Here is a 25,616-nt window from a genome sequence, read left to right on the forward strand (position 1 = left end):
AACCACTAGAGATGGTTTGCATGATTAAAATCCCTTGAAACAAAATCATGCTAGAAAAAGCAGCCTCGCCCACTGGTTGTAAAGGGAGAGTAATATTAAATGTGGACAAAGTCAACACAAAGTCTCACATGTGACTTTTAAATTTACAGAAAAAGTGAGAGGATCTGATTGGTGTATGAGAATTGGAAGAGCAGGGAGAAAGGGGAGTATAGGGCTGCCTGTTTCCTTCTGTTAAAATGCCATTCTGAACCCTTGGGTGATTCAAAGAGACTGAGAAGCTTTTTCTTCTGCGTGTCAGCAACAAATAGCTGTCCATGATCATGGCCCATATCCACTTGGCCATGTTTAACCAAGAAAGAGGAAGGGTGGTACCTGATAGCCCCTAATTCAGTCAGTCAGTCAGTCAGTCAGTTTAGACGCTCAGTCGTGTCTGACTCTTTGCGACCCCATGAATCTCAGCACACCAGGCCTCCCTGTCCATCACAAACTCCCGGAGTTTACTCAAACTCATGCCCACTGAGTCCGTGATGCCATCCAACCATCTCATCCTCTGTCGTCCCCTTCTCCTCCTGCCCCCAATCCCTCCCAGCAGCAGCGTCTTTTCCAATGAGTCAACTCTTCACATCAGGTGGCCAAAGTATTGGAATTTCAGCTTCAGCATCAAATTCTTCCAATGAACACCCAGGACTGATCCCTTTTAGGATGGACTGGTTGGATCTCCTTGCAGTCCAAGGGACTCTCAAGAATCTTCTCCAACACCACAGTTCAAAAGCATCAATTTTTCGGCTCTCAGCTTTCTTCACAATCCAACTCTCACATCCATACATGACCACTGGAAAAACCATAGCCTTGACTAGACAGACCTTTGTTGGCAAAGTAATGTCTCTGCTTTTTAATATGCTATCTAGGTTGGTCATAACTTTCCTTCCAAAGAGTAAGTGTCTTTTAATTTCATGGCTGCAATCACCATCTGCACTGATTTTGGAGCCCCCCAAAATAAAGTCTGACACTGTTTCCACTGTTCCCCATCTATTTCCCATGAAGTGATGGGACCAGATGCCATGATCTTAGTTTTCTGAATGTTGAGCTTTAAGCCAACTTTTTTTACTCTCTTCTTTCACTTTCATCAAGAGGCTTTTTAGTTCTTCTTCACTTTCTGCCATAAGGGTGGTGTCATCTGCGTATCTGAGGTTATTGATATTTCTCCCGGCAATCTTGATTCCAGCTTGTGCTTCCTCCAGCCCAGCGTTTCTCATGATATACTCTGCATATAAGTTAAATAAGCATGGTGACAATATACAAACTTGACGTACTCCTTTTCCTATTTGGAACCAGTCTGTTACTCCATGTCCAGTTTTAACTGTTGCTTCCTGACCTGCATACAGGTTTCTCAAGAGGTCGGTCAGGTGGTCTGGTATGCCCCATCTCTTGAAGAATTTTCCACAGTTTATTGTGATCCACACAGTCAAAGGCTTTGGCATAATCAATAAAGCAGAAATAGATGTTTTTCTGGAACTCTCTTGCTTTTTCGATGATCCAGCGGATATTGGCAATTTGATCTCTGGTTCCTCTGCCTTTTCTAAATCCAGCTTGAACATCTGGAAGTTCACGGTTCACGTATTGCTGAAGTCTGGCTTGGAGAATTTTGAGCATTACTTTACTAGCGTGTGAGATGAGTGTAATTGTGCGGTCATTTGATCATTATTTGACTTTCTTAGGGATTGGAATGAAAATTGACCTTTTCCAGTCCTGTGGCCACTGCTGAGTTTTCCAAATTTGCTGGCATATTGAGTGCAGCACTTTCACAGCATCATCTTTTAGGATTTGAAATAGCTCAACTGGAATTCCATCACCTCCACTAATTTTGTTCGTAGTGATGCTTTCTAAGGCCCACTTGACTTCACATTCCAGGATGTCTTTGATAAAAGAAGAATGGGCTTCCCACGTGGTGCTAGTTGTAAAGAACCCACCCGAATGCAAGAGTTATAAGAGACTCGGGTTCAAGTCCTGGGTTGAGCCAATCCCCTGTAGGAAGAAATGGCAACCCACTCCAGGATTGTTTCCTGTACAATCCCATGGACAGGGATTCTCTAAGCTTGGCAGGCTATAGTCCTCAGGGTCACAAAGAGTCAGACACTACTGAAGTGACTAAGCATGCTCGAGTGTAAAGGGGGGATATCACTAAATTTAACTGCATATTTAAACATACCTTGATGTCTTCATAAGCCAGGGAAAGATATAAATAAACAAAACGTAAGTCAGTAATTACCTTTTTATTTCTAGTACATCTACACTTTACTTTTTAAAAAATCTTTAAAAAATTTTGGCAGTTTTATTTTTATATTTTCTCCAGCTTTATTGAGACAAAATTGACATATAATTTTGGGTAAGCTTAAAGTTCTATCCATTTCAATTTGATCTCAAACTCTCTGGCACGTAACACATTTACACATTTTTGCTCTTCACAAGGCTCTATGCAAGCCAGACAAGAGGTAGCATATGGCATAATACCAAAAGGGGGGACTGAAAAGTGAATGCGACAAATCCCCTTTCACATTTCTGGTATGTAATAGATACAGGTTTAACACTTTTACAAGCTGAAAGATAAATTTCTAAGAAAAAATTCTCCCTTCTGCTAGTCTGAGCACTTTTTCTTCCCTCAAATGCCCAATTTATCATTCCTTGAGAAACTACATCTAAAATTCATTAACTAAATAAATATAGGAACTACTGTCTCAGAATTTTAATTGTCACAAACGCCTGTAACCATGCCCGTGACCCACTCTCCCAGGGCTCAAGAACTACAGGGAAATGTCTCCAGGGTATTTTCATAATGGGGTTTGTTTTTCTTAATAATGGGATTTTAACACTTCTTTGCAAGGTGTTAACAGTTCCATAAGAATTGGCTTTCAACTCCATTCCCAGGCCAAAGGTTTCTATGAGTCAGGTATCAGTTCATTTACTGATCTTAAATCTCAGGTCCTTACACTTGAGGGAGAACAGAATCTGGGAAAGGTGCACTCCCCTTGGTCAAGGGGACACAGCCTCATTCCTCACACCTCAGGAAATCCTCACTGTCAGCTCTTAACTACAACCCTCCGGGTACCATTTCCCCACGACTGAACATAATTCTAACTACTCCTCAGCATCATTTGCTTTCACATCTCTCCTCTGCTCCGAGCTTGACCTGGAGGCATTTTCTTTGAAATTCATTCTGTTCTTGTCGAACAAAGCAGACACTCCTCTAATAAAGTTCCCACTGCATGGGGGTACCAGAAACCAGTTGCCAGGTGGCCATCTCATCCCACTGGTGATGCAGAGGGCTAAGACAAGCAGGGAATTCCTGGCCCCAGCTAGTTCATCTGAAGAGGTGACATCTAAGCAGTAGCAACAGCACTTGTGTGGTAGGTAGACAAGCAAGGCTGTGTTTGAACACATGATGCATGGCTGAAAATGTGTCTGAGAGTCAAATGAATAAATTTCAAACAACAGACTTGTGAGCAAAGTGTTGATCCCAGAACCTACCCCCCCCCAAAAAAAAAAAAAGGTTTCAAGATTCCTTTCTTGTCCAGGAACTGCTGTGTGTGGTAGGAACCTTCACAAGAAGCCAATGCTGGGGTCAAGGGGGTCTGCCAGGTCTCAGCATCTCCTCTGACCTGATGACAGTTCCAGGAGATGAGTGGAGTGTTTGAAGGTTTTTGTGTATCCCGTCCTGGGGCTTCAGCAGACTGTCCTCTGCGACTCAGCTGCTGCCACAGGAAGGAATCAGAAAACATGCCTTGCCTCTGGCTGAAGTCACATAATTTCACATACTCATGGGGGCCAGCATGTGGAACTGTATCATGTGATCATCTGAAAGTAAAGTTGCATGGAAATACACAAAAGCTTAAGTTCTGCCTATGAAAGGCAGTTTGGTGTTGGTGTGGGTAGAGTGGAAGTGAAAGTGTTAGTTGCTCAGTTGTGTCCAACTCTTTGAGAGCCCACCAGGCTCCTCTGTCCATGGAATTCTCCAAGCAAGAATTCTGAGTGGGTAGCCATTCCTTTCTCTTGGGGAACCTTCCCAATTCAGGGATAGAACCCAGGTCTCCTGCATTGCAGGGAAATTCTTTACCATCTGAGCCACCAGGGAAGCCCTAGAGTGGAAGGGTAGGTAGTATATAGTCAGGAGTTTTGAGGTCAAGGAGAACCTCAGGTGAATAGCTGTGTCCTGTCTCATGATCTTGCTATCCTAGTCATTTAATTATTCCCTTCTGGCTTGGTCTGTACGGGCTGCTATAACCAAACACCACAAACTGGCTGGCTTATAAACAGCACGTATATTTCTTACAGTTCTGAAGACTGGGGAGTCCAAGATCAAGGTGACAACAGATTCAGTGTCTGGAAAGGTCTATGTCTTGATTCACAGATGACCATCTCCTCATTGTGTCCTCACATGACAGAGAAGCCCAGCCAAGGAGCTCTCTGGGGTCTGTTTTATAAGGACAATAATCCCATTTGTTAGGGCTCCACCCTCATGATTTAATCCCCTTCCAAAAGCCCCACCTTTAAATACCATCACATTGGGGATTAGGTTTCAACATGTGAATTCTGAGGGGACACAAATATTCATACCATAACACTTGATATGATCGGGTTGGAAAAAAAAAAAAAAAAAAGAGGCGGACTTAACTTTCCTCTATGGCTAAAACATGACTAGCATGTAGAGGACAGGGTCAACAGTAACAAACCTAGCAGCTTCATTTAAAGTATCACTGACTCTTTGAAACCCCATGGACTGCAGCATGCCAGGCTTCCCTGTCCATCACCAACTCCCGGAGCTTGCTCAAACTCATGTCCATTGAGTTGGTGATGCCATCCAACCATCTCATCCTCTGTCATCCTCTTCTCCTCCTGCCCTCAATTTTCCCCAGCATCAGGGTCTTTTCCCAATGAGTCGGATCTTCCCATCAGGTGGCCAAAGTATTGGAGCTTCAGCTTCAGCATCAGTCCTTCCAATGAATATTCAGGACTGATTTCCTTTATTATTGAGTGGTTGGATCTTCTTGCAGTCCAGGGGAATCTCAAGAGTCTTCTCTAACACCACAGTTCAAAAGCATCGATGCGTTGGCACTCAGCCTTCTTTATGGTCCACCTCTCACACCAGTACACTACTACTGGAAAAACCATAGCTTTGACTAGATGGACCCTTGTTGGCAAAGTAATGTCTCTGCTTTTTACTATGCTTTCTAGGTTTGTCATAGCTTTTCTTCCAAGGAGCAAGCATCTTTTAACTTCACAGCTGCGGTCACACTATGGGCTGATTATATGGAAACTAGGAGCTTACAATAAAGGGAATATCTTTTGCCAATTGAGTTTCAACTTGTTCTTTCAATAGTTGATGCACCCCAGTGACAGGCATGATTTCTATAGAGCTGAACACTGAGCTTAGCAATGGCAGCCCGATGTGCCTGTGAAGTAGCTGTATGTCTTGGCTGTGTTGTTTGCTTATAAACTACCTGTGGAACAAACCCCAGAGAAACCTCACTTCTGTTCCTAAATGAAGGGCTGACAGTTCCTATTCCTTTCTGAGCACTCTTACAATCTGGGACATTGTAGTGTTGAAAGTGTGTCCTTAATTCAGCTGCCCTTGGTACTCTAACCCTCCCTGGGGGAAGGCTCTGGGGCACGATGAAGATTTCACATGGGCTCTCACCAGGCTGGCTGCACCATCCTTTGCTGCTCCCGGATACTTCCAGGCTAGGTCTGCCTGCTTTTTGCTCCATCTAGTCTCTGGTAAAGAATCCGCTTGCCAATGCAGGAGATGTGGGTTCGATCCCTGGGTCGGGAAGATCTACTGGCGAAGGAAATGTCAACCCACTCCAGTATTCTTATATGGGAAACCCCATGGATAGAGCAGCCTGGTGGGCTACAGTCCACGGGGTTACAAGAGTCAGACACGACTTAGTGACTAAACCACAACAAGAATCCTTGATTTTACTGGAACCTCAAGAAAGGAGATGGGGGCAGGGAGAGGAACAATAGGAGAGGTTGAGGCCAGGTTAAATTGAGGAAGCTTTCAAACTGAATGCTCTATGACAATCTAGAGGGGTGGGATCCGATGGGAGATGGGAGGGAGGTTCAAGAGGGAGGGGACATATGTGTACCTATGGCTGATTCATGATGATGTATAAGCAGAAACCAATATTGTAAAGCAATTATTCTTTTTTTTTCTTTTTTAAATTATTTTTCCCCATCCTGAACCCCCCTCCCACCTCCCTTCCCATCCCATCCCTCAGGGTCATCCCAGTTCACCAACCCAGAGCATCCTGTCTCATGCACTGAACCTGGACTGGCTATCTATTTCACATATGATAATATACACGTTTCAATGCTATTCTCTCAAATCATCCCACCCTCGCCTTCTCCCACACAGTCCAAAAGTCTGTTCTTTACATCTGTGTCTCTTTTGCTGTCTCACATATAGGGTCCTCATTATCATCTTTCTAAATTCCATATATATGTGTTCATATATTGTACTGGTGTTTTCCTTTTTGACTTACTTCACTCTGAATAATAGGCTCCAGTTTCATCCACCTTATTAGAACTGATTCAAATGCATTCTTTTTGGTGGCTGAGTAATATTCCATTGTGTATATATATATACCATAGCTTCCTTATCCATTCATCTGCTGATGGGCATCTAGGTTGCATCCATGTCCTGGCTATTATAAACAGTGCTGCAATGAACATTGGGGTCTCTCAGATCTAGTTTCCTCGGTGTGTATGCCCAGCAGTTGGATTGCTGGGTCATATGGCAGTTCTATTTCCAGTTTTTTAAGGAATCTCCACACTGTTCTCCATAGTGGCTGTACTAGTTTGCATTCCCACCAACAGTGTGAGAGGGTTCCTTTTTCTCTGCACCCTCTCCAGCATTTATTGTTTGTAGACTTTTGGATAGCAGCCATTCTGACCAGCGTGAGATGGTACCTCATTGTGGTTTTGATTTGCATTTCTCTGATAATGAGTGACGTTGAGCATCTTTTCATGTGTTTGTTAGCCATCTGTATGTCTTCTTTGGAGAAATGTGTTTAGTTCTTTGACGCATTTTTTGATTGGGTCGCTTATTTTTCTGGAATTGAACTGCAGGAGTTGCTTGTATATTTTTGAGATTCTTTGTCAATTGCTTCATTTGCTATTATTTTCTCCCATTCTGAAGACTGTCTTTTCACCTTGCTTATAATTTCCTTCATTGTGCAAAAGATTTTAAGTTTAATTAGGTCCCATTTATTTTTTCTTTTATTTCCATTATTCTTGGAGGCAGGTCATAGAGGGTCCTGCTATGATTTACATCAGAGAGTGTTTTGCCTATGTTTTCCTCTAGGAGTTTTATAGTTTCTGGTCTTACATTTAAATCTTTAATCCACTTTGAGTTTATATTCGTGTATGGTGTGAGAAAGTGTTCTAGTTTCATTCTTTTACAAGTGGTTGACCAGTTTTCCCAGCACCACTTGTTAAAGAAATCATCTTTTCTCCATTGTACATTCTTACCTCCTTTGTCAAAGATAAGGTGTCCATAGGTGCGTGGATTTATCTCTGGGCTTTCTATTTTGTTCCATTGATCTATGTTTCTGTCTTTGTACCAGTACCACACTGTCTTGATGACTGTTGCTTTGGAGTATAGCCTGAAGTCAGGAAGGTTGATTCCTCCAGTTCCATTCTTCTTTCTCAAGATTGTTTTGGCTATTTGAGGTTTTTTGTATCTCCATACAAACTGCCAAATTATTTGTTCTAGTTCTCTGAAAAATACTGTTGGTAGCTTGATAGGGATTGCATTGAATCTATACATTGCTTTGGGTAGTATACTCATTTTCACTATATTGATTCTTCTGATCCATATTTCTCCATCTATTTGTGTCACCTTTGATTTCTTTCATCAGTGGCAATTATTCTTCAATTTAAAATAAGTAAATTAAAAAAAATCAAGGGAGCTTTGGGGGAAACAGAAATTAACTAGCTACTGGCATGTAACCATCAAAAACCAGGTATGCAACAGAAGAGTCACCCTGGGAACAGACAGCAAAGGAATGATTCTGAGGAATGTGTTAGAAAAAGTAAATTCTGGTACTTTATCCTACAACTCCTCGTTTACATGCACTTATTGCTGCTTTAGAAGGCCCAATTGAAGAGGCTGAGTGGCAAATCTTTTTCCTGATCAACACAAGCAATTTTTCCCCTTTCATGTTCATTTTTTAAAATATTCTAAATGCATTTCTACTTTCAACTGCTTTCCTAACTGAACACAGCACATTTCTCATTCTTTCATTTAAAAATGGGGTATGTCAACCAAATTGAATGAAACTATCATCTTTTTGGAGGGGTCACTTTATTTATAATATGTATAAACTAAGTATAAAGTGCATTTCAGGCTAAAGGCATTGAGCTTCATCTGGCAAAAAAAATTACAAAATATCAGATAATTCATTTCAAAATGAATACAACATAGAAAGAACAATGATAAATTTTAATCAAAGTCAGGAATATAAAGATTCTGGCTCAATTTTTCTTTAATTTCCCAGATAACACTTTTTTTCCTATGGTCATTGCTGTATTTTAACAGGCATATCATAATAAACTTGTCTTGCGACTGCATCTATGATTACAAATAAAAAATACACATCCAAGAGTCCTTAAATACCATTTAAAAGACCAAAGTGTCAATGCCAAATTTCTGATTTTAATGAAAATTCTGAACATTAGATGAGCATTGTTGCATTTACAATGCTGATTTTTAAAACCTATCTGAAAGTAAAATACAGTAAAATTATTGCTTTCAAAGTTATGTTGACATAAACCATACAAGACAGAATTGACATAATAGCAAACTACATGAAAGCAATTAAATAACCAATCTTTTGGCATTTTACACACCTCTATAAAGCTGTCATGTTAGTCCTTATCTTGAAACAGAAGTGTTGTCATCTAGATACTTAAATTCTATCCATGTTAAGATATATCCTGAGGATATTAGTGTGTTTAACCATAGGAATGACTTAAATTTTGCATGTTAAGCAGGACAATAAATGCTTGACAAACCTCAATGTGAAGTTCTGTAGGTATATTACTTTGCCAGATAATACAAAAAAGAAATTCACAATGCAAAACCAAGAATATTTATTCTCATTACTTAAAAAAGAAAAAGCCACACTTATTTCACAATCCCTGAAACTGTAAAATAGCTATTCTTTTAATTTACAGAATCAAGGGAAGTATTCGAAATGTTAAAATACACATGCTGAAAGTGATTTAGCGTATCAGCACCAAAAATCTGAAAAGTTTACAAAAATTGTTTAGATGTGTAAGGTGCATTGATTCACGAATTACATTCAATTTGAGGGAAGAAACAGTACCCCAAAACTCATTGATATTTAATAACTTCCAACTCAGTTTATAGCAAAATAAAAAACACTGCTTTTAGTTTTTCTTTATGTAAGGCATCTAAAATTTAGATCAAAAATTGAAGTGCTGCCTTTTACTGTGAGTGGCAGTTTGTTCATTACATTTTTTATGTTCCAGTTTAAGATACTGGAACACATATTTAATGCCCTAAAAATATTTTAAGAAACTTGAGTCATTTTGTGAACATCTGAAGCTAACAAAAAAGTTAGATTTCTTATATTTTTAGATAGAATTGGGTATGAAGTCACTGTGTATCAAATATTTCTTAACTGTTATCAGTCCTGATAACATTAGGACTTTTCTATTGATAAATAAATATGTTGTTATCTTTTCAGGCAAAAATTACTATTAGGAAGTCAGATGAAAGTAAATACAAAATCTCTGGGTTTACAATCTAAAATCATTGTGACATTAAAGCATGCCTCTTTCCAAACCACTTGGTCAAGGCTGAGAACAATTAAATAAGGAAAACTTAGGCCAGTAAGGTTCTAACTGTACTGACATGCTGTCCTGAATGACTTACTAAGGCTGGGGAAGGGACTTGGCCAGATTCCTCAGCTCTGGGGAGTTGCCCCCTCCTGCCTCACTCTGAATAGCTTATGCAAAATCAAGTTATTCACACTGCTAACACAAAATCCATCAAGCTACAGTCCTGAATGCCATCTACGTTTATATATTTACTTTGTACTGTGTACATTAAAGTGTACATTAAACAAACAATTCTGTTGTGCTTTTCATGTATTTGATATGTTTTCTTATTTTATTTATAGGTTTCTTGGGAAGGTAAGAGAAAGACTAAGGAAAAAAATACAACAGGGGAGTCAGACTGTAAAGTAACATTACACACACAACTATGCCCAATATCTTTTTAATTTAAAAGATACTATCATCAGAAGGCAATATACATATATATACGTAAAAGAAAACAAAGTCTGCTCCCTAAAATCCATATCATTCCATGATAGATTTTCACAGCGACTAGTATATATCAATATATTTTTCATATCTGTTCAGTTATCCATTGGTATGCTTTTAGAATTAAAAGATGCCATTAGCATCAAGGTCTGAACATTGTACCATTAGACAGATGTGCTTGAAAATGGTTCAGTGATTTGCTCATTATGATGACTATTTACAAAGACAGCTATTTACGTTAGCAATAAATAATTCTGATATCAAAAGAGATAATGGACATGCACACACCGAGATGGCTGCATGCTCTTAAAATATTTACATGTCGTTTTTCTGGTAGGGCTTTCCCATTGACAGTGAAAGTGTGCTCCCTTCAGTTTTCTCCATGTCAGTCTTGCTTCTGGGGAATGCATCCTTCCATTTCTACAACTTCAGGCCATCCTTCATATTTATTTGTGTCCTTATTGTTCTTTATGTGCTGTTGGAACACAACCACAGTATAGTACTTTAGCAAACTGCATATCTGCAATAACATAATTAAGCATACTCATTTCAGTAACACTTCTATCAACATATAAATTAGTGTTCAAGATATTAAATGAGAAAAGGGTCTGGCATATAGTGGCAGACCTTCAAAGAGGAGCGGAAAGAACAAAACACTGCAGATGGTCTTTAAAGATCCTTTGTAAGTCAAAAATAAGTTTACATTCTAATAAGTTTACAAGGATGTATCCTGCCTGAGGACAATCTTTGGATTAAACCTTCCAGCCAACTCTGTTATCTTAAAATGTAAATTATGGGAGTGGGTCTGGTAAGGTCTTTGCAGCCTCCAGACATTCTTTGGATTCATTGGAGAGTATATAACTCCATTGCTAATACTAGCAAAGGGGGTACTCTTTTGCCCCCTTCTGATGCCTATGTCAGAAGCTTTCTCTATCTCCTTTATACTTTAATAAAACTTTATTACACACACAAAAAAATAAATAAAGTATTTCTGTACTTCATTGATTCTAATATCAAAAGTTCAGCTAAAATTTTTAATAACCAACTTCCTAAAGGTCTTATGATACAAGTAATCATAGGCCAATGCATTGTCATGTAGGAAAAAAAATTTCATGTAGAATTTGACTATTTTTTAAATTTTAAAATTAAAATAGTGTCATGGTTATTTCAAATAATTGATTGCCAGGAACCTATGAAAAATATGGAAACATATTATGGAAACATACTTAATGTCTGCTTTATCTAAGTTGCAAATAACTGGGATAGGAATACGTACTGTACAGTTTCACACAATTGCTGTTGCCCATTAATTATGACGTCTGAGACACTAACCTGTTCAAAAGGGCTTTTTGTCTTAATGCCTTTTCCACCACAGAAGACCCAGTTGTCTCTGAAACCAAGATGAGTAATAGATGTACTCCCCAATTCAGCAATCAGCCGGCGGGCCTCATCATTGAGTCTTGAAGAAAGAGAAAAAGAATGGCACAATAAATGTAGTGTACTGTATGTAGTCTAAGGAATACTGATACACATACAGCATTTAACATACAACCATGAAATAAATGAGAAAATCCTGGCTTAAATAAGAGAACATAAAAAAATAAATTTTATCAGAGTAACATTCCTACTATTTGAATTCTTTAATGATGAAAGTTATGAAATCTAGCAAATAAGTTTCTAGCTTATGCAATTTAGAAGTACCTTTTAGGTGTCTTAATTTCATAACAACAGTTCATTTTCATCTACATTCCATCAAATAAAAATGGGAAACTGCAGTCTGTAGGTACCTATTCAGGTTAATATAAGATCTTAAGTAGTCAATATCTTCGTAAAATTAAAAATCACTTTGAATCTCCACTAAACTCTTTGTAAATTACATTTGAATAGAATTAAGTTAAATGCTAATAGAAATCTGGATGTTTCTAACACTATGTTTACTTATATCTAACTTCATAACAGTAATTTTTGCCTGAAGAGAAAATAACACGTTTATCAACAGGAAAGTCCTAATTACTGATTGGGACTGATAACATTTAAAAAATAATTTTATTTGACCCACAATGAGTTTATACTCAATTCTACATGAAAATATAAGAGATCTGACTTTTTTTGTTAACTTCAAATGTTCGCAAAATGACTCAAGTTTTTCAAATATTTTTAGGGCATTAAGTATTTTATGTGAAGTAGGTGAAACTGGCAAGGCAGTTCTCATGTAACTAACCTGAAGATAAACAGGAGATTTTATGTTAAAAAAAAAAAAAAAAGCTTCATGAACAGGACAGAGCTATATATGTCATTAGCTTTTCACAATTAGTCACATCCAGGGGGCAGTGAAGCTGTTTTAACCACAGCTTGGGCACTGCTGCCCTCCTGGGAAAGGTCATAAGAATCAGTGAGAAAATCAGGGGCAGCCCTAGAATACTTAGTCTTTCAGATTCATATCTATATCAAGTGATGCATTTATAACCAAGAGAAATTAAAATAAATGAAATGGCTGTGCAAAAGGACCAGTGAAGTCTCAGCCTCTGAAGATTCTGACACCTTCACACACAAGTACACGTACTTGCGTCTGGCTTTCTCCCCAAAGTGGGTCTGTAGCTGTGTTTCTTGTAATCATCCTTACATGAATTGCTATCACTTTCATTCATCTGCTTACTTGGTAAGCAATTTCTGTAGTAGATGGACATCCCCTGAAAGTATTGTCTGAACTGTTTTCTTGTTTCTGAACAGTGTTAGCATGTCATGGATCTGCAGACTATTACATTCCACTCTTTAGTTTATTCAAATGTTCTACCACTGGCCCCTTAATTAGAACATTTTACTGGAATCATCAGCAGTAGTAGTGAGTTTTGCTGCTTTATCTAGAATAAATGGTGCAGAACAGAGGTCGTGCTTACTGGGCAGCCTAGGGACAGCCTCCTGGAGGAAGGCCTACGGGCTTCAGTCAGTTACATCTAAGAAAAATCACAAATTACACCTCAGGGTGCAGGCTTCAGGGCTGCTTGTAAATAGCTGAATCTTAGGTTCACAAATGCCAAGAGATTGCTTCATACACAAAAAATGCCTTCATAGTAGGTGGTTATCCAAATGCAGGCCTGGCCCCTGCCAGAAGTACATGCAATTTTTTCTTATCTAAAAAAATTTTACAATTAAGAAATATAATGAAGGGCAGTCACTTTTCCTTCTGGATTTCCAAATTTCAGAAGTTGTTGTTTTGATCTGCATGAATAAACTAGCCAATCTAGCAGCAACATGAAACTGAGCTTTCCATTTTGATTCCGCTCATCTTTCCTTACTTTCCTTTGAGAATACCCTTAGGTCCTAAGCAGAAAAGGATTAATACAGCAGGGCTTAGAAAGGCCTAAGAGCAAGACTGGTCCTTGGCTGGCTCTGGAAGCTTGGATTTGGGGAGGCTCCCCCCATTCCCAGAACTGATCAGAATGGCTCTCGTGTGTATAAACTGTGCAAACAAAGTAGTTTATGCCGAACACCTCCTTTCTGGCTGGGAATCTGGAATCTGGGGATGTATGAGGCAGACGGTGCCTCAGGACCAGCTCCCAGTAAAAACCCTGGGCCGTGAGCTCCAGTCAGCTTCCCGGGTGGACAGCAGCCCCAGTGTCGTCACAATCTGTTGCCAGAGGAATTAAGCATGTTCTGTGTCACTCCGCTTGGGAGAGGACTCTTGGAAACTCAGGTCTGGTGCCCTGGTTCCCTCCAGACTCTGCTCTGAACTAGCTGCCCTTCGTGGATTCTGCTTTGGAACCTTTTGCTGTGACAAATCATAGCCCTGAGTGAGCAGGTCTATAAACTGAGTCCTGGATTCCTCCCAGTGAATAATCAAACCTGGGGGTGGGCTTGGGCACCCATGCCACATGTCCCTGTGTCTAGCTAACTACAAGTTTATAACCAGACAACTTCTCCAACAATTTCTGAAGTTTCCTAATCTGCTTATGTAGAATTTGGGAAGTTTTATTATTCTTTTTTGCTATCTTCTATGTAACTAAGTAAAAGATGATTTCATGGTTCAAAGAAAAGTTGAAAACCATGCAACACAGCCAATATTTTGAGTGCTTGACATAGCAGATGTCAAAATATTCCATTTCTTTAAAAGGCAGTGCAGTGTAACTAATACATTTACACACAGCATTAATTCTGGAGATATATAACTGGCTCTTGAACAACCTGGGCTTGAACTGCCAGAGTCCACTTCTATTCCATGATGGGTTCAAATTAAGAAAAGGAAGTGTACAAAAATACAAGGCAAACCATGCTACTAATAACAACATTTTTATTACTACTACCAGGAAGACCTGAGTGCTCAAAATGAGATGAGGTTCATAAAACTACTAAAGGCCACAGAGGGAAATTTTGCTACCAAGTATAAATAATGAAGGGATCCACTGTTTCAGAATGATAGGATATCGAGATCAAAACACAACTGTCTTTTCCAGGGAGGCAAACACTCTTTAATCAATATAAAAAGGGAACAGTGGCTCAGCAATGTTCATATTAAGTACTTTAAAGTAAATTTAAGCCTCAAGGCACACACGTCACACACTTAAATTCTTAAGGAACTTGTTAATATAATCTTCAAGGTAATGTGAGTTATTTTAGAAGCAACATGGAAAGTGAAGATGTTAATACGTTAAAAGTTAAATATTCCAGTTTTTAAAAAAAAAACAAGGAAAATTTTAAAAACAACAGTTCAATAAAACTAAACCTAACTCCTAGCAAAATTTTAGAATGGATTACAAGAAGGAGATCCTGTGAGTATTAAGGAAAGAATAAGAAAATAAAGAGAAAGAGTAGTAGGAAGGAGGCTGGATTAATAAAGCTAAGTAAACATCATCTCATACTTTCAGCTTTAAAAGCAGTTTGGGGGCAGTAAGCCAGGGTATTATAATTAGGATCATCCACCAATTTCAAGCAGGCATCTGACAGTCTCAGAAAATGAAATAATTAAACAGCAACTGGACAGTATGCCTATTAGAGCACACTAGAAACTGAAAAGTAGTTTCTGCAGCTGATTAATAGATGAATCCCTCAGAAGTGGTCTCCAGTTGGTGGCACACTGCCTGTAGTAACCATGTTTATCATTGAGGACTTAGATTTAGAAATCTGAATGACTCTGGAGAGAGTACAAAGCCCAGACAATGGAAATCTCATAGGACAAATGTCAGCATCAAGACCAAGTGGGCCAATAACAGCAAAATTAAATTTAACAAGGGTATATGAATATAAAGTCTTCATTCAGATTGAACAAAACCAAGTTCTGAATGGGGAGAAAGACCTGACTTGCCAGTGATTAAAAAAAAAACAAAACAAAAAAACCTCTGAGATCGAATGAAGAGATCTGAGAATTCAAGCTGAAACACTGTGATGTGGCAGACGGAAGAACAGGAGCGCGACGCTCGTCGTCGTGAACATTAACCGCAATTTCTCAAACATGGTGAGTGAGCACCTCCAAGGCACTCCGTACTGGCCAGACCGCTTCGGGAACACTATGTCCAACTCGGGGCTTCATTTTAGGAGGGACAATTATCATCTAGAGAATGCCCAAGAAATGCAACCAGGAGGGTAAAATGACGTAGAAACTTCACAGGATAAAAGATTAGAAGAGCCATTACAGTTTTAAAGGACTGGGGTTTCACAGGACAGACACACTTTGGGAAATGCCGTAAGAAAATGGTACTGAAGAATATTATTGTCAGAGAAAATAATTTACAGTTGTTAAAAACAGAACATAAAAGAGTATAACAAACTTTATGTACAATGTGATTCTAATTTCACAATCATAGATGAATGATAAATACACAGAAAGAAAAATTTTTAAAAGTAAACAGTGTTTATCTGAAAGTTGGATTACTTGACTGTTATATAAATTTTTTCATTGAAAATGTATTGCTTATGTTACTATATATTATAGATCTGCAAAGTTGTGTAAATTTTGAAATTTACATACTTGGTTGCACCATCATCATATGTTCCCATTAAGACTATTGTTCCATCTTGTATGGCCTTCAGAAACTCAATAAATGGGGCCACATCTGAAAAAAACCAAAAAGGGTTAAGTGTTTTTTTTTTTTAAATGACTAACCATCATGATAATTTTTTAGAACTTAACAGTACAAAAAATGAGGTGTTTGTAAATTGATAATTTCTAATGCAGAGAAACCAAAAGAGAGACAAATTTTGTGAACAGGATAAAAATTAAGTTTCACATCAACTTAAAATTTCCCAATTCTGATTCACCCTGTGTGTGTTTCGTATTGATACTCCAGGGGCTAAATGAAAAAGCCATAGTGTATTGAAGTACGACATGATTTCAAGTAAGAAATTTAGGAGACAGGAGAAAGGTTCATGGACTCCCTGAGTATATGTAAAGTTGTTTGCATAGATACTTTTCTAAAAAAGAGAATTTTTATTTACTGCACAAAAGGATCTGTAATTTAAAAAAATTATATAAATACGTACACAGCTGATCCTTGAACAACAGGGGTTTGAGCTCAGGAGTCCACTTATACACAGATTTGTTTTCAATAAATCCTACAGTACCATGTGATCCTCATTTAGTTGAATCTGAGGATGCAGAACTGCAGGCATGGAGGCCAATTATGGAACTTGAGCACCTGAAGATTACGGGCTATCTGTAGAGGGTCCTGGAACCAGTCCCCTGCAGATAACGTGGGACAAGTGTACATACATCCATAGTGATTTAAAGAATCTTCTGGGAATATCTACTTACTATAAACTAGGGGAAGAAATGTAAGCTAGTTATCACTAAAAGTCAAACTAATTAAGGCAAATACTGCAGTCACTACCTGCTTCGTCTGCAGTATTAAGATTCACAAAGGATTAAACCATGTCAGTGACTATAAACTGGTGATATCAAAGAGGCTGACTGGGAACTATCCATACAAATCATTCTACATCTTGAACTCCTTACAATGTCAGATTCCTAAGTGCCCAAGTCTAATACTACTTCAAAACTATTCAGTTTCTTTCTACAGCAAATATTACAAAGATTTCTCTAAAACTGCATTCTATCTTAAAATAATAGCATTTTTAATTCAGAAAAAAATGTAAAAGAGCAGCTAACAAATCACTTCCATTTAAATCCAAAGATGGCAGTAAACTGCAACTACTTCTAAATTTGAGGGCTATTTTTAGCAGTAGTTTGCTGACCTAAGATGAAATACCAGAGCTTCTGGTCACATGACTGATTTCAACAACAGTTTTGTCAGACGTTTTCCATGTAATAAATTTTGGTAGAACCAATTATTCCTTTAAAATCTAAAACTGATGGCACATTTAGAGTTGATACACGTTTTGATAAAATGAAAAGTTCTGATCTCATTTAAAAAATAAATAATACATGGCATCTCATCACAAGCTGAAGAAGTATTAGAAAAGCTCAATGGTCTGAGAACAAGATAAAATTGGGAAGCCTAACAACTGCTGGCTTCCAGGGAATTCATAAAGTGGATGAGGAGGTGCAGGGGAGAGCCTCAACTTAGAAAAGAATCAACAGTTAAATCAGTGTTGGCCTTCCTTCAGACTTGAGGAAGAAATCTCTCTCTTTCAGGCACCATCTTTGAGGTGCCAGGTCTTTCCCTCTGCAGGCTGGTGACTAATTTCCACCTGCTCCTTGGAACTGCCAAATTAGGAAGATTATCTGTGGACTGCTCTAAGTACAATAAACTGGAAAGAAAATTCTACTCCTTCTCTCAAATATTCATCTTTTTGAATGATAATCCTGGTTATGAACTTAGTTTTTGAGACTGAAAAATTTTATGCAAAAAAATCAATTCAGTATGGTAAACACGATTACACTGGTTAAGCCCTTCTTCAAACTACTTATTTTTTTTTTTTTTAGAAATTTCAGACAGAAACCCAACGCAGCCTAAAGCTTTCAATTAGTGGTCCTGCAGAAAACAGGACTAAGACTTTAACAAATCTCAAGTGTGATTATCACTGCTCTTAATTACACATCACCAATAATTTTTATAAAAAAGCGAAGTGTATGCAGTATGACTAATCATTTAAATATGAGCTGGACATTCAGTGAAAAGAAACAAAATGAAAACAAAATAGTACCATTATTTTCTCATCAATGAACTACATTATATTGGTATGATTCAGTGCCAGCAACGGAACAGTTATACGTAAATCATACTTACTTCCTCCCCACATGTCAAAATATCTGGTGTCTATTAGCTCTCCCGTTTTGCCTAAAAGAGATTGAATTCATAGCAAATTATGCAACTGAAATATACTCTACATTGTATAAGACATATGATCTTGTCCAATGTGAATCCATTAGCAGAGAATTATTATGACAAATATTTAGAATTTGAATTGCATGCATCTAAAATTTTTTTCTAAAAGGGTAATTTTTGAATAGGACTTCTCACTAATTTTGTAAGCTGAAGAGTAGCAAACAAAAATTCACTACTAACTTTAGATAATTCAAATTCAAAGTTATATATTTTTCATCCTTATATGTTACCATCTTCCCTTATTTAAAAACCCATAAAAACATAAACCTTAAAAAACAAAAACAAATGAATCCATGATATTTTCTGTTATTAAAGCAATCTTGCAAAAAAAAAAATGTATTTAATTTCCTTTTAAAAACCTTTTTTTTGCTATCAATTGGACAAATATGCATAGAATCTTTTATACATAGGAAAATGCAGAAACTAGAAACAAAAATATCTCTCATTGTGAAAACTATATAAATTATTTTCTACAGTATAAACTAGAGAAGGTGGCTGTGGATTCTCTTCTCCCCACACAGTTTGAGAGGGTGACTGTACCAAAAAGAGAAGTATGCAGCTGGGTCTCACTTCACAGGTTCATATTTTCAGATGTGCTTTTTCAAGAACACTTGAGATGTTCAAGATTCAGTGTGGACAATACTGAAAAATTACAACTGACTCTGACTCTTCATTCAGCCCCACACCCCATGCAACAGTCCACCACCGTCTGTCATTCTACACACCCGCATTCATGTCAGTCTATATCACGTTCAGTTCAGTTCAGTCGGTCAGTCGTGTCTGACGCTTTGCAACCCCATGGACCGCAGCACGCAAGGCCTCCCTGTCCATCACCAACTCCTGGAGTTTACTCAAACTCATGTCCATTGAGTCGGTGATGCCATCCAACCATCTCATCCTCTGTTATCCCCTTCTCCTCCTGCCCTCAATCTTTCCCAGCATCAGGGTCTTTTCTAATGACAAGGTCTTTGCATCAGGTAGCCAAAGTACTACAGTTTCAGCTTCAACATCAGTCCTTCCAATGAACACTCAGGACTGATTTCCTTTAGGATGGACTGGTTGGATCTCTTTGCAGTCCAAGGGACTCTCAATGGTCTTCTCCAACACCCCAGTTCAAAAACATCAATTCTTCAGTGCTCAGCTTTCTTTATAGTCCAACTCTCACATCCATACAAAACTACTGGAAAAATCACAGCCTTGACTACACAGACCTTTGTTGGCAAAGTAAGGTCTCTGCTTTTTAATATGCTGTTTAGGTTGGTCATAACTTTCCTTCCAAGGAGTAAATGTCTTTTAATTTCATGGCTGCAATCAACATCTGCACTGATTTTGGAGCCCCCAAAAATCAAGTCAGCCACCGTTTCCAGTTGCCACATCTATTTGTCATGAAGTAATGGGGCTGGATGTCATGATCTTTGTTTTCTGAGTGTTGAGCTTTAAGCCAACTTTTTCATTCCCCTCTTTCGCATTCATCAATAGGCTCTTTAGTTCTTCTTCACTTTCTGCCATAATGGTGGTGTCATCTGCAGATCTGAGATTACTGATATTTCTCCCAGCAATCTTGATTCCAGCTTGTGCTTCCTCCAGCCCAGCGTTTCTCATGATATACTCTGAATATAAGTTAAATAAGCAGAGTGACAATATACATCCTTGATGTATTCCTTTTCCTATTTGAAACCAGTCTGTCATTTCATGTCCAGTTCTAACTGTTGCTTCCTACCCTGCATACAGATTTCTGAAGAGGCAGATCAGGTGGTCTGCTATTCCCATCTCTTTCAGAATTTTCCACAGTTTATTGTGATCCACACAGTCAAAGGCTTTGGCATAGTCAGTAAAGCAGAAATAGATGTTTCTCTGGAACTCTCTTGTTTCTTTGATGATCCAGCGGATGTTGGCAATTTGATCTCTGGTTCCTCTGCCTTTTCTAAAACCAGCTTGTATATCTGGAAGTTCACGGTTCATGTATTGCTGAAGCATGGCTTGGAAAATTTTGAGCACTACTTTACTAGCATGAGAGATGAGTGCAATTGTGCAGCAGTTTGAGCATTCTTTGGCATTGCCTTTCCTTGAGATTGGAATGAAAACTGACCTTTTCCAGTCCTGTGGCCACTGCTGAGTTTTCCAAATTTGCTGGCATATTGAGTGCAGCACTTTCACAGCATCATCTTTCAGGATTTGAAACAGCTCAACTGGAATTCCATCACCTCCACTAGCTTTGTTTGTAGTGATGCTTCCTAAGGCCCACTTGACTTCACACTCCAGGATGTCTGGCTCTAGGTGAGTGATCACATCATTGTGATCATCTGGGTCATGAAGATCTTTTTTGTACAGTTCTTCTGTGTATTCTTGCCACCTCTTCTTAATATCTTCTGCTTCTGTTAGGTCCATACCATTTCTGTTCTTTATTGAGCCCATCTTTGCCTGAAATGCTCCCTTGGTATCTCTAACTTTCTTGAAGAGATCTCTAGTCTTTCCCATTCTATTGTTTTCCTCTATTTCTTTGCACTGATCACTGAGGAAGGCTTTCTTATCTCTCCTTGCTATTCTTTGGAACTCTATATTCAAATGGGAATATCTTTCTTTTTCTCCTTTGCTTTTCACTTCTCTTCTTTTCACAGCTATTTGTAAGGCCTCCTCAGACCGCCATGTTGCTTTTTTGCATTTCTTTTTCTTGGGGATGGTCTTGATTCCTGTCTCCTGTACACTGTCACGAACCTCTGTCCATATTTCTTCAGGCACTCTGTCTAACAGATCTAGTCCCTTAAATCTATTTCTTACTTCCACTGTATAATCATAAAGCATTTGATTTAGGTCATACCTGAATGGTCTAGTGGTTTTCCCCACTTTCTTCAATTTCAGTCTGAATTTGGCAATAAGGAGTTCATAGTCTGAGCCACAGTCAGCTCCCGGTCTTGTTTTTGCTGACTGTATAGAACTTCTCCATCTTTGGCTGCAAAGAATATAATCAATCTGATTTCGGTGTTGGCGGTCTGGTGATGTCCATGTGTAGAGTCTTCTCTTGTGTTGTTGGAAGAGGGCGTTTGCTATGACCAGTGCGTTCTCTTGGCAAACTCTATTAGCCTTTGCCCTGCTTCATTCTGTACTCCAAGGCCAAATTTGCCTGTTACTCCAGGTGTTTGACTTCCTACTTTTGCATTCCAGTCCCCTATAATGAAAAGGACATCTTTTTCGGGTGTTAGTTGCAAAAGGTTTATAGGTCTTCATAGAACCGTTCAACTTCAACTTCTTCAGTGTTACTGGTTGGGGCATAGACTTGGATTACCATGATATTGAATGTTTTGCCTTGGAAACGAACAGAGATCATTCTGATACATTACGTTAGGATTCCAATATCTGCAGCACGAATTCATCAATTGTTAGATAATGTTAGATTGGTTGTATCCTGACAATCTCATGGGAGGCTCTCTATACACTGCACAGCAAGCTGGATGCTTCCAAGAGAGCGTGATGTAAACACCAAAATGCAGTGTCTCATCTCTACTCATAGCTGATGTTGTGGGAGGATGGGGGGAGAGCTTTAATGTCAAGCTTGACTCTTTCTTACCTGATCTCTTGATATAAGAGTATATTTTATTTTGGGCCATATAAATATGCCTATATACCGCTATACCCTTATATTCACCATACCCATAAGGTAAAATAACTATTCTTACCATTTACCAAGGCAACATTGATTCCTCTTCCAACATTATTCTTAACACCACTCATTAAACTGAAGGGGGAAAAGTTAAGACAAATTTAGAATTAGATATTGCACATAAACATCCATTAGGGAAAGTCATTCATGCTAAAAAAATACAGTTGGGAATGTTATATATACACACAGCTGTTTAGTACTACAGTGGAGACTGAAAGGTCTCTAAGTCAGAGAAGACTGTCTAACACTGAATAATTTAAAAGCAACTTTAAGATCTCACAAACAGAAATATATATTAAAAAGTATTACAGTCAAAATACTAGACTCCTTCTTGCTGCCCTGCATCAGATTATGAAAGACCATTTTAGAAAACCTATCAAACACATGGACACTATGCTCACAGCCTGCACCATTCTCAAAGGAATAAAAAGGATAAACTCTAGTGTACTTTCTACAATGTTAATGTGACATGAAACAGAGGTGAGATGCTACCAAAATCTTTTATAACCTAAAAGCAAGAAGATTAACTTAATTGTGAACATTCTCTTAGTGATTACTGATGCAAAATTTCTCAATACCCAGAAGAAGGAATATTGTATTCATATAATTACAGCATTGAACCACAAGACTTGCAATGTCATTCTGTGGTAATCAGCCTCCACAGGCAGCTCACAGACCATTACATAAAGATAATAAATACTGTGAAATGGAAGGTACGAGCAAAATATTTGCTTGTTATCAGTTCAGTTTGTTGAATTAAAATTATTAAACTAAAAGTGTAGGTACCTTTTATTCTAAAAAATCACAGTGATGTAATGTTAAATGATTAAGAAGTGGTTTAAGGTGGTGGGGAAGTGAGTATGCATATATGTGAATACATACTCTGTACTCATACATGATACATCTATCCTTTATCCATCTATCAACAGATATTCAGACTTTCTATCTCTTACCTATTTGAAATAATTATATTCTCAACCAACAATGTAAGTTTATTATAAATTTTACTGACAGAAAGGATGTGAAGCACACAAATTTCACAAATAATAAAATACATACTTGATTATAAATTTCATGTAGCCACTGATTCTCACAGAATGTGTTATGATTTTCATGGAACTCATTTTACTTAACCTATGGTAGCAAGTGATGAATGAGTAAAATTCCAACACAAATGTTGGATGTTAGTTCATTTAAAGAATAAAACAAAGTCAGAAAAACTTGAAACAGTGAACAATAAAGACATATGCTAAAATTTCACTTGTCTGTCAATGATGTGAGTGATGTTTTTGTTGACTCACTGAAAGGCAACTTCCTCAACTTTTGTGCTGTTCCAAATACCTACAAACATAATATACTTTTAATTTTACTCTGGACAATGAACATTTTCTCCCTCATTTTCTTAAGTCTGGACCTTGAGTCAGCAAAATTTTTCTGTAAGGGGCCAGAAAGTAAATATCAAAAGCAAGCACTAAAAAACCTACACAAAGATATACACTCAATAAATAAAAAAGAAGTTTTTAAAAATGTTCACATAACTCACAGGAAGGCAGTAAAAGAAAACAGAAACAAAAAAGATAACAGAAAGTAATAAAACGGCAGGCTTAAGCCTGAGCACATCAATAATTATAATTATAAATAGTTCAAAAATATCCAATGAAGATAGAAATTGGGATGGTGGATTAAAATAGGACTCGACTACATGCTGTCTATCAGAAATAGGCAGAAACAATCCAGAAGTCTACAAACTAATGAATGGAAATGAAATTAGTGAAACTAAACAAAATGTGACGTATCTATACAATGGACTATCTTTCAGCCATAAAAAGAAGTGAAGTACTGATATATACTATAACATGGATGAACCCTGAAAACACGGTGCTTAGTGAAGAAGCTGATCACAAAAAAACCCCTACATATTATTTATATATACATAAAAAGTCCAAAACAGGCAAATCTATAGAGACAGAAAGTACACTCAGTAGTTACTTCAGGCTGCTGGGGGGAGGGCAGATGGAGTAGAGTGCAACAGGAAAGGAGCAGGACAACAGCTGAAGGACACAGCATGCCCTTCTGAGGTATGATAATGTTCTAAAACTAAGTGTGGTGATGGGTGCACACATCTGTGAATACACTAAAATCCAATGACTGTGTATTTTAACTGAATGTACGGTAAATGAGCTATATCTCAATAAAGCTGTTTAAACAAAAGCAAACAGGAATGGCTATATTAATATCAATTAAAATAGATTTCTGAGCAAAGAAAAACATCAGAGACAGAGAGGAGGTTTGCATAAAGATCAAAGGGTCAATCTAGCAAGAAGACATAGCCATCCCAAGTGTGTGTACCAAGCAATCAAGGTATAAAACATGTGAAGCAAACCTAGGTAGAACTGATAGGAGAAAAAGACAAATCTACAATTACAGTTGGACATGTCAATATCCCTCTCTCAACAGTTGAAAGACAGGAAATTAAAAAGAGTATACAAGAATTCAACAACAGCATTAACCATCAGGGTCTAATTGACATTTAAAGAATATTCTACTCGCTGACAAATATACATTCTTTCCAAGTACCCATTCTTCCAGCATATACTAAGAAAGACCATATCATGGGCCATAAAGCAAACCTCAACAAATTTAAAAGTACTGAAATCATATCAAATGTGTCTCCAACCACAATGAAATCAATAATAAAAGATAACAGGTAATTCTCCAAACATCTGGAAACTAAACAATATACTTCTAAATAATCTATGGGTCAAAGAAGCCTGAAGTGAAAAATTAAAAAACACACTGAAAATGCAGCTTATTAAAATTTGCGAGGCATAGCTAAACTGTGGTATATCCATAGAGTACTACTCAGAATTAAAATAGGAGCAAATTATTAATACGTAATAATATTTCAAGACCATTATGCTGAATGAAAAAAAAAAACCCAATCTCAAATGCTTACATATTATATGACTCTATTTATACAATATTCTCAAAACATCAAAGTCAGCGAAGTCATGTCTCTGCTTTTTAATACACTGTCTAGGTTTGTCATAGCTTTTCTTCTAAGGAGGAAGCATCTTTTAATTTTGTGGCTGCAGTCACTATCTGCAGTCATTTTGGAATGCAAGAAAATAAAATCTGTCACTACTTCCACTTTTTCCATTTCTATTTGCCAGGAAGTGACGGGACCAGATGCCATGATCATAGTTTTTTGAATATTGAGTTTCAAGCCAGCTTTTTCACTCTTCTTTTTGACCCTCATCAAGAAGTTCTTTGTACCTCTTCATTTCCTGCCATTAGAGTGATATTATCTGTGTATTTGAGGTTAACCT

The 25,616-nt window shown here is 37.8% G+C and overlaps 1 protein-coding gene across 1 annotated transcript in view; it reads right to left on the reverse strand.

The window, feature by feature from the left end:
- Window positions 1-8,343: 8,343 nt before the first annotated feature.
- The window catches only part of FAM3C (FAM3 metabolism regulating signaling molecule C), a 52,724-nt gene continuing 35,451 nt past the window's right edge, over window positions 8,344-25,616 (reverse strand). Inside the window, exons 6-10 of the mRNA XM_043463567.1 lie at window positions 22,304-22,362; window positions 18,531-18,581; window positions 16,313-16,397; window positions 11,683-11,809; window positions 8,344-10,825 (exon numbers count right to left, since the gene is read on the reverse strand). Of these exons, the coding sequence (XP_043319502.1) occupies window positions 10,736-10,825; window positions 11,683-11,809; window positions 16,313-16,397; window positions 18,531-18,581; window positions 22,304-22,362 (412 nt within the window). The 3' untranslated portion in view covers window positions 8,344-10,735. The remainder of the gene's footprint in view (window positions 10,826-11,682; window positions 11,810-16,312; window positions 16,398-18,530; window positions 18,582-22,303; window positions 22,363-25,616) is intronic.

Source organism: Cervus canadensis, chromosome 3 (genome assembly GCF_019320065.1).
Source record: "Cervus canadensis isolate Bull #8, Minnesota chromosome 3, ASM1932006v1, whole genome shotgun sequence".
In the NCBI taxonomy this organism is placed as follows: domain Eukaryota; kingdom Metazoa; phylum Chordata; class Mammalia; order Artiodactyla; family Cervidae; genus Cervus; species Cervus canadensis.